The sequence below is a fragment of the Etheostoma spectabile genome, chromosome 3 (assembly GCF_008692095.1).
Source record: "Etheostoma spectabile isolate EspeVRDwgs_2016 chromosome 3, UIUC_Espe_1.0, whole genome shotgun sequence".
NCBI lineage: Eukaryota > Metazoa > Chordata > Actinopteri > Perciformes > Percidae > Etheostoma > Etheostoma spectabile.
In genome coordinates, this window is record NC_045735.1 from 5,998,421 (window position 1) to 6,007,040 (window position 8,620).

The 8,620-nt window shown below is 42.9% G+C and overlaps 2 protein-coding genes across 4 annotated transcripts in view; one reads left to right on the forward strand and one right to left on the reverse strand.

The window, feature by feature from the left end:
• The window catches only part of farsb (phenylalanyl-tRNA synthetase subunit beta), a 15,863-nt gene extending 13,031 nt beyond the window's left edge, over positions 1 to 2,832 (forward strand). Inside the window, exons 17-18 of the mRNA XM_032504871.1 lie at positions 1,281 to 1,428; positions 1,858 to 2,832. Of these exons, the coding sequence (XP_032360762.1) occupies positions 1,281 to 1,428; positions 1,858 to 2,623 (914 nt within the window). The 3' untranslated portion in view covers positions 2,624 to 2,832. The remainder of the gene's footprint in view (positions 1 to 1,280; positions 1,429 to 1,857) is intronic.
• A 44-nt stretch (positions 2,833 to 2,876) lies between these two features.
• The window catches only part of sgpp2 (sphingosine-1-phosphate phosphatase 2), a 13,297-nt gene continuing 7,553 nt past the window's right edge, over positions 2,877 to 8,620 (reverse strand). For 2 of the 3 annotated variants that reach the window (XM_032505093.1, XM_032505075.1), the window contains exons 3-5: positions 7,697 to 7,876; positions 5,097 to 5,186; positions 2,877 to 4,120 (exon numbers count right to left, since the gene is read on the reverse strand). In XM_032505093.1, the coding sequence (XP_032360984.1) occupies positions 3,575 to 4,120; positions 5,097 to 5,186; positions 7,697 to 7,870 (810 nt within the window). In that variant the 5' untranslated portion in view covers positions 7,871 to 7,876 and the 3' untranslated portion in view covers positions 2,877 to 3,574. The remainder of the gene's footprint in view (positions 4,121 to 5,096; positions 5,187 to 7,696; positions 7,877 to 8,620) is intronic. The other variant, XM_032505085.1, reaches the window with a different exon arrangement.

Sequence of the window (8,620 nt, forward strand, 5' to 3'; positions counted from 1 at the left end):
AACCTGTATTTGTACCAGTGTTTCCGCTGGTAACTCTGCTATCGCGGCCGCCACGGCGAGAAACACAGAAGAAGTTATTGAATGCAACTAACTTCAGTCCGTTGAGTAATAGCGTGTGAGATGGAGCCAGCTGAACCTGGGCAAGAGATGGCCCATGGCCAAAATATCATAGTTCATAAAAATGCCGCACAGGGACGATACAGACATTTAATATGTACACGACGTGTACAACTCCGCCGTCACTCTGTGAGCAGGCCTAGCTTACGTCCATCTCCCTAGTTTGTTTAATCAGTTATTGTTCAAAACAAGTGAAGGAGCTTTCTCAGAGATACATTTTTATTTTTTTTTATTTATCCTAGGCTATTTATTTCAGATCATTTTCATTTACATGTGTTGCAGCCGTATGTATGTACAACATTCAACTTCAACATAAGAAGAATGTAGCACAATATAGATGTGAAAGTAGTTATAGACTATGTGACAATAAAATTTTGTTTTGGTTAAAATCAACAAATAATCGTGATAATTAATCGTGATCTTAATTTTGATCAAAATAATCGTGATTAGCATTTTGGCCATAATTGTGCAGCCCTAGCTTCTACCCTGTTAAAGCTTTGTTTTTCACTTCTTAAAGGGAAAGCCTTTTAAGAAAGAAAAAAATAAAGTTGGGATTTGTTTGGAATACGGTAAATTAATAAACACTACTAACCATTGATCATTAATAACCAATGTGTGTGACCAAATGATCATGAAGAGAAAATCCAGGAACAAGAAAGCCAGCACGGTACCGCCCACACTGTGTGATTGACTCACGATCACTAGGATGTCATCAGTACTTAATAGAAAAATTGCTTCTGCAATAGGCCTGCACTATTTGAGGAAAAATATAAATTACAATTTTTTTAGCTTGGATATTATATCATTATATATTATATATAAGTTATTTTAAAATTATATCGTGAACAGGGTGAATCAAGATTGCAATTTTGTAACAATCGTCCAGGCCTGCAAGTGCAAATACATTTTACAGTGTGCATGTTTCTATATATTGGCAGAAACATGAACCATCAAACAGATGGCATGTTAGATAGTAACACACTGGTCGAAAATAGTTTGTCAGGAAGAAAACTGAAGGTGATAATTGTTGTCTTAGTAAAGGAAGCTACAAAAGGATGTACTGGGCTTTAGTAAGAAAAGAGGTGCCAAGTGGAGGTGTTTATAAAATTCCCTTCTCACTTAAAGTAATGATTCATTGCCTATATTTTTCTTTTTTCTCTTAGATTCCACCTTTTTCCCTGGTCGATGCGCGGAAATCTTTGCCCATGGACAGAGCGTAGGGCGTCTCGGGGTCCTCCACCCGGATGTCATCACCCGCTTCGAGCTGACCATGCCCTGCTCGGCCCTGGAGATGGACATCGAGCCCTTCCTGTGATTTCACCTCTCTAAACTCCTACTCAAAAATACAAAGAAGTCAGACAAAAACAGAAAGCTATGAGATTCATGAGGAAAATATATTAGGCTTGAAATTTGTCAAAAAGATAACAAGTGTTGGGCTTTAGTGGTCAAAATGAGCTGCAGATTATCTGTCAGCTGTTGCATTGGGAAACTAAAGGATGAAGAATATGTGCAGCATCATTATGTGCTGCCATTGTGTTTCATATATTATAGACAAGGCTGCAGAAGAATGAAAAAAATAACAAGACTCTATTGTGTTTTCAATGTGAATGGTGTTCATCTGTGTGTGGGCTCGTACATGCATGCCTGGTCTTAATTTAGGTTACTTGTGCTTTGGGGTTTGTGCATGGTAATTCATTCAGTGACTCATTACCTGTTGCTTTGTTGCCTTGGTTCTTCCAGTGGCCACACTGCAGAAACCACCCTCACACATGACGTCCCCATGCAGGAAGTCATCAAGCACAAGTTCCCCACGCAAGATGAATCCTTGCAGGCCCCGTCATCCAGTCCAACTTCCACAAAAACCGTGTTTGGTGACGTGAGCACGCCAGCCGGCCTTAAATCTCTCAACGATTTTCTGGCAGACAAAAGCTACATAGAGGGCTTTGCGGCATCCGATGCTGACATGGCAATATTTGACGCCATCCCCTCCGCTCCCGGCTCGACCTTCTGCCACCTGATGCGCTGGTACAACCACATCAAGTCTTTTCAGAGGGAAAGAGCCAGCCTTCCATCAGCTAAGAGTCAGTTTGTCCTCCCAGCTACGACAAACGACACCAGCGACGACGACATTGACCTATTTGGCTCGGACGACGAGGCCGAGAGCGCAGAGGCGGATAGAATCAAGGAGCAGCGCCTCGCTGAGTACGCTGCCAAGAAGTCCAAGAAGCCAGCACTAGTCGCCAAGTCCTCCATCCTGCTCGACGTCAAGCCCTGGGACGACGAGACGAACATGGCGGAGCTGGAGCAGTGCGTCCGCAGCGTCAGTATGGACGGGCTGCTGTGGGGGCAGTCCAAGCTGGTCCCGGTGGGCTACGGCATCAAGAAGCTCCAGATAGGATGCGTGGTGGAGGATGAGAAAGTGGGCACGGATCTGCTGGAGGAAGCCATCACCGCCTACGAGGATTATGTTCAGTCTGTAGATGTGGCTGCCTTCAATAAGATCTGAATCACACAGACAGTACAAAGCACTGAAGTCACCATCTCATGTTTTCTGGTGTTATAGGTGATGTAATATGAAACACAATTTTCAACCACTATTCCAACATGTAATAAATAAAAGCTCAGGTCTTTCATTTTAAAATACTGTTCATCCTTTGATACAAGTACAACATATTCTTGCCTTCAAACATTAAATAAACTCTTTATAACTTCTGACTTTCTAGCTTTGAATCTTTTTTTTTTTTATAGTGCACGTTTTTACAGGCACTAGTTCATAATTACAGACTTCCACTGTGTATGTTGACGTTCACTGTCAATTCAAGGAGAAATTATTGCAGCCAGTATGAAACTGAGCTGTGCAGGATAACAAGCTGTCTTCTAAATTAAGTCTGACAGGTGTTCCAGCATTCCTTCAAACTCTACTGTAGCAAAGGGAGGTTAACTATTTCATTACTACACTGCTCCTGAACATACAATAACTAGGCCAATATGGTGTAGCAGATGGCCTGTTCTAACCTGCCAAGTAATAAGACTTAGGGGGGAATGAAAGACGGGTGCTGTTGAAATTAATTTGCCAAGTTTCCGTTAAACTGGTTTTGATAGGATTACCCTGACTGATCTGTGCATGTCTGGCTCAAGGTGGGGTAACGGGGAACTTGCATGTGGACACTATTTTGGTATTTGTGTCTTCTGCAATACACAACACTCCAATAACCATTTTATAGCCTTGACTACACAATTCAAATAATGATCAAACTGGGAAGTCATAAAAACAACATTGCTAAGTGAGCAAAATATTTATTTGCTTTCAGCTCAGTTACAAGTGCACTGTTGTGAATTATTTCCAGCTGAAGCTCATTGAATAAGAGTTAACATGTAAAAAACATTGAAATAAATATGAGGTACATTTTTCTTACGGCAAGTTCAGATAATTATACAGCCATCTTGTGTTAATAGGTCACAGTAGTCCCAGTAGGATGAAGACTTTATTGACCAATATAGAATTGACAAGTCCAACAGCTGTGTATGTGGAAAACTTATACGGCACTTCAATCTCTCTTCTCCTCCTGGCACTGTCGTCATTTTTTGACACCCTGTACCACAAATACAACACGTGCAGGCTTAGTGTTTTCATAACCTGCCGAGTTCCCACTAATGCTAAAACTCCGACAACAAAGCGGGCAGCACCTAGTACCAATGCATGTGCTGTCAGTGTGGGTAGGGGTACAGGTAGCACCCCCTTGGGCTCAAAAGTCTGCCCTAGCTGCTCATTCACCCAGTATCCCACAGAGCACCCGGCCCCTACTCCTAGAATGGTGGTGGTATCCCCCCGTGTGGTGCTGTAATGGTCCAGCTCAGGGTATGTGTAGCTGAGGAAGAGGGGCAGTGTCAATGCCACGATGGGGGAGATGTGGCTGGTCAGCTGGAAACGGTCAAAGGTTTCCCAATATGGGTAGGTGAGAAACATGATGATGGCTGAGATTAAAGCGCCACAGATCACATCCTGAAAGCAGAATAATGACAATATTTTACCAGGAGCGCTTTAAGCAATAAAATACACACAAGTTAGACGACAAGATCAATACCACTCATACATATGTGTTATTTAGTGAACTTCAGATGTGCTGGTAGGTGGATTTTGGTACCTTGGGACAGAGCCAGGATGGTTGTTTCCCCGTTTCCTGTCTTTGTGCTAAGCTACGCTATCTGGCTGCTGGCTTTAGCCATGTGTTATAGGTGCACTATGAGTTCCTGCATCGTTTCAGCGCGATTTAATTTTTGTCTCAAATCGCAGGCGTCTCTCCTTGATCCGCTAGCTGCCTGCTCCTTGAATACACTGTGAGAAAGCCCAGTCTCGTGAGACATCACAGGGGTCGTTAACGTCAAACAAACACTAAAGGCACAGGACAGGAACCAAAATACAACAAAACACTCCAGCCAATCACAGACAAGATGGTTGGGGGAGGGGTGGGGGTTAGTGACAGTCAGTTAATCATGACAGTTACGGAAACATGGGGGGAGGACCGGGTTTTGTTTGAAATGTACCTGGAACGTCAACAGAAGTGACCATGGAGGAACTCATACTGCACCTTTAACTGACAGATTTGAGAGTGGTACTAAACCTCTCACAGCAAGAAAGTGAATAGGCAAATTTCCCAAAATCCCACAATTCTTTTTTGTATATTCAGAAAAACAATCCTCAAGCTCTGTTTTTAATTATGAGGTTGCGCTGATAAATGTGTACTTAATCATAACTGATTTAATAACATAACTTTACATTATAGTGTCAAGATTTGTACATGAAATAAATTGTGTCACACAGTGCCTGCTGAATTCATGAGTATTGGTTCAAAGCCTAAGACAGACAGTTTAACCAGACACAGATATCAATTATGAATCCTGAGTTGAGCTTGAATGTTTTATGCATATATATGGGTGTGTACGTGTGTGTGTGTGTGTGTGGGTAAGGACTAGCATACCAAAACTGAGTGCATGCCTGTGTAGAGGCGGCTCAGACACACCAAAGACGACAGCGTCAGTGCGATCAGCAGACCCACCTCGAACTGAAACTGTGACACAGAAACAGACACTTAAGATCCCAATCCATCACAGCATCTGGTATGAAGCTACCTCACACACACAATGACAAACTCCATGATAAGGGTGATAAAATCTGTGAAAGTACAATGGTACAGTACGTGTCACGTCACCTAAAATTCCTAACATTCCTCTGTGAATACACATTTGTCTTTTTTTTTAACCTTCTTCCTCTTTTTCCTGTAAGTTTGTGATCAAATCATCCATTCGTCATCCTCTTAATGGCGACGTGTTAAGTCTTCTCTCCACCACTTGTCCATTCTGCCAGATTGACGTACTGCCCGTCATCAAGTCACTGCTCCTTTATTCCGCTACTGTCTCACCATTCTTTCTCCCCTCCTTCCTTTACCTACAGCGGCAGGTTTTGTTCCCCCCTCCATTTCAATAACAGTGAGAAGAGAGGCCTTGTGTATTCATTCACCTCCTCCACCCTCCCCTCCTGTGCCCCCCTCCCCTCCTCGCCTTTTTTTTTTCCTGTGTCTTTTCCTGTCTTTTGCAGCTGGAAGCCTATTCACTGGTAGTTCATGAAGAGAGGTTTTTTTGAATGGCCACAAAGGATGCCAGGGACAGGAGGGGGGTCACTCTGTGATTGACTGTCGTGACCTCCGACCTGCGCCGGGAACCGGGTGAGAAGCCCCGAGGCCTTGTGGCTTCAGGAGCCTCTGCAACAGCCCGCTACTAACCCATAGCAATGCATGTTTTTTTTCTTTCAGGGGAATCCTTGAGGAATTTCAGGTCATAGTTAAGTGTTCTACTGTACATAGGGTGTCTGGGCGTTGAAGAGATTTCTCGGACTCTGAGGACAGCACTGCAAGAAACTCGAGGCATATAGCTAAAATGATGTGACCATAAATCAGGCTTACAGCTGCCGAGGCGCTAAACTACTTACTGAGTTAGACTTAGCATTCGCTCAATTCTTCATTAAAACACAGTGCTTTATAAAGACAGCCTATGATTGAGCCACTGAGTGTTTTATTGACTTGGCAGTAGAGTGGAAGAGATAAAGAGGGGAAAAGTCAGGAGGAGGATGAGGAGGAGGAGGAGACATGGACTGACAGTCATTGACTCAGTTGAGTCCATCAGGAGACCAAACAGCGGCTCGACGGGTGTGGCTGATGGTGACTGATGGTGACTGCTGGCCCCGCCCCTCCCTGCCCATTGTCCAACAGCTCAGTCAGGACTCGGTGATGGACAGCGGGGCCACTCCCTTCATCCCACTCAGCTACCAGTGAGTTGGCTGCCATCCACAGGCTCCCACCACCTCAAACCGTTTTGAGTGAAAATGCTTATATGGATCGACTGATTAAACACTGACTGGGTCGGCTAATTTTAAAAGGATTGCATAAATGCATTTTAATAGCACTGTTAATAAGAAACCTATTGTCATAACTACAGGTCAGCATCCACTTATCCTATGTTTCATAGATCTAATGGGGTGTAAGTACATCATTTGCCATCAGCAATGGCGGTATCATCTTTTTTATAGTGATGAGTCAAGTAACCATTGACTATCATAGTTTTGGTACTAATATCACAGTTGCCAATTGAGAAACATTGTACAGTATATCATGTGGTGTTGTAGCTTGTTAAAGTTGCTCATATACCATCTAACTTGGTTATTATTGATTATCCTTGAATCCTGACACATCATGGGGATATTATGGTATTGTGTTTCCATCATCACGTTGGTAATTATGAAAGCTACTTAGATTTTGAAAGCAAGACAAAATGAACAAATCATTTAAGGATTTGAGCAGGAAAATTCATTTTTGACTTTTGGTAAGAGTGTGTGTAGCAGGGTGTGACCTGTTATGTTCCAGTGAAAGCGTCTCACAGACCGTAATACAATACATTATTAAGCAATTTCATATAATAATTTTAAACTGTTTATTGATCCCCAGTGAGGAAATTACAATTTATTCTGTCTTGTTAGAAATCACTACACATAGGAGGTGAACTGGCATCTCTCCAGTTACCAATCCACATTGGGGACTTGAACAAATTATTCCCAACCCAACTCCCTACAGACTGAGCTACTTCCATCCCACAATATTTGTGAGTAAGTGCTGTAGCTCAGTAGCTGGGGCGGTAGTAGCTCAGTCCATAGGGAGTTGGGTTGGGAACCGGAGGGTGGCTGGTTCAAGTCTCCGTATGGACCAAAGTATGGTGGTGGATGGGTAGCTGGAGAGGTGCCAGTTCACTTCCTGGGCACTGACAAGGTGCTCTCGAGCAAGGCACCGAACCCCCAACTGCTCGGGGCGCCTTTCCATGGGCAGCCCCCTCACTCTGACATCTCTCCATTAGTGCATGTATAGGTCCTGAGCATGTGTGTGTAATTCAGGCCTGTGTGTAATAACAACAGAGTGAAAAGAGTAGTTTCCCCTTGTGGGATTAATAAAGTATAATAAAATAAAAAATAAACTGCCAAGAGTACTTTTGTGCTGGTTTACTGTATGTAATCCTAGCTTGCAGTGATGCTCACCTGTATCCTGGATGGAGCGCTTAGTAAAACGGTGAAGGAGATGGCGGTGGCGGCCATGGCGTGGGTGGAGGGAAGCCCATATTCGGCATCAACACGTGTCTCCAGCTTGACCACAGGGGGGGAGAGAGGGCGAGGCAGCTTCAGCATATCTTTCATCACCTGGCCAATGTACATCACCAACTGTGAAAGGAAGCAGGGTCCCACCAAATATATTTAAATTATATTAATTTTTTTAATTTAATTTTTTAGCAATGTCGACATATCATTTTTAGAAAATAACACTCTGAATTGATACAATATACAACATTTCTGATCAAATTTCCCACTGGTTTACATGAATTATGTTACAATAAAAAGTTTAAATTAAGTGTGAAATAATCTTGCTCTTTGAAGTGCTCATAAGAACCAATACGGTATGTTTCTGTTGCAACTTGAACATTTTTAAAGAATGCAGACAATTTAAATGGTATCGTTTGCTTCGTCATCTATACCTGAAAAGAATAAGTCTGCAGCATCATTACAATTAAACAGCCGAAATGACTACACAATAATGCTGCAGTGTGCCAACTACAGAATCTGAAATTAGAGATGGAGGAAGATGATAATAAAGTAGAGGAAGCAAAATCCTGATCAGGCTGTGCTCTCAAACTAACCGCACAGTCTTATTAATAAGTAATCAACATTCCTTCTCCACAAAAAAAGAACTGCACAAGAGTGGAGACCCACCCGGGTATAAAGTGCACATGCTGCAGTCGTACAGAAACATAATCTATTATGAGGAACTGAGAGTTGAAGAAAGGATTTGCTGAGACAGCGTCTTCGGGCTGTCGGGGTCAGACAGAAAGCTCTTGACAGAAGGACAAGGTGTTTGTGTGTGGTAGTGGTGGTGTATAGGTATTGTTGTGTGTGTGTGTGTGTGTGTGT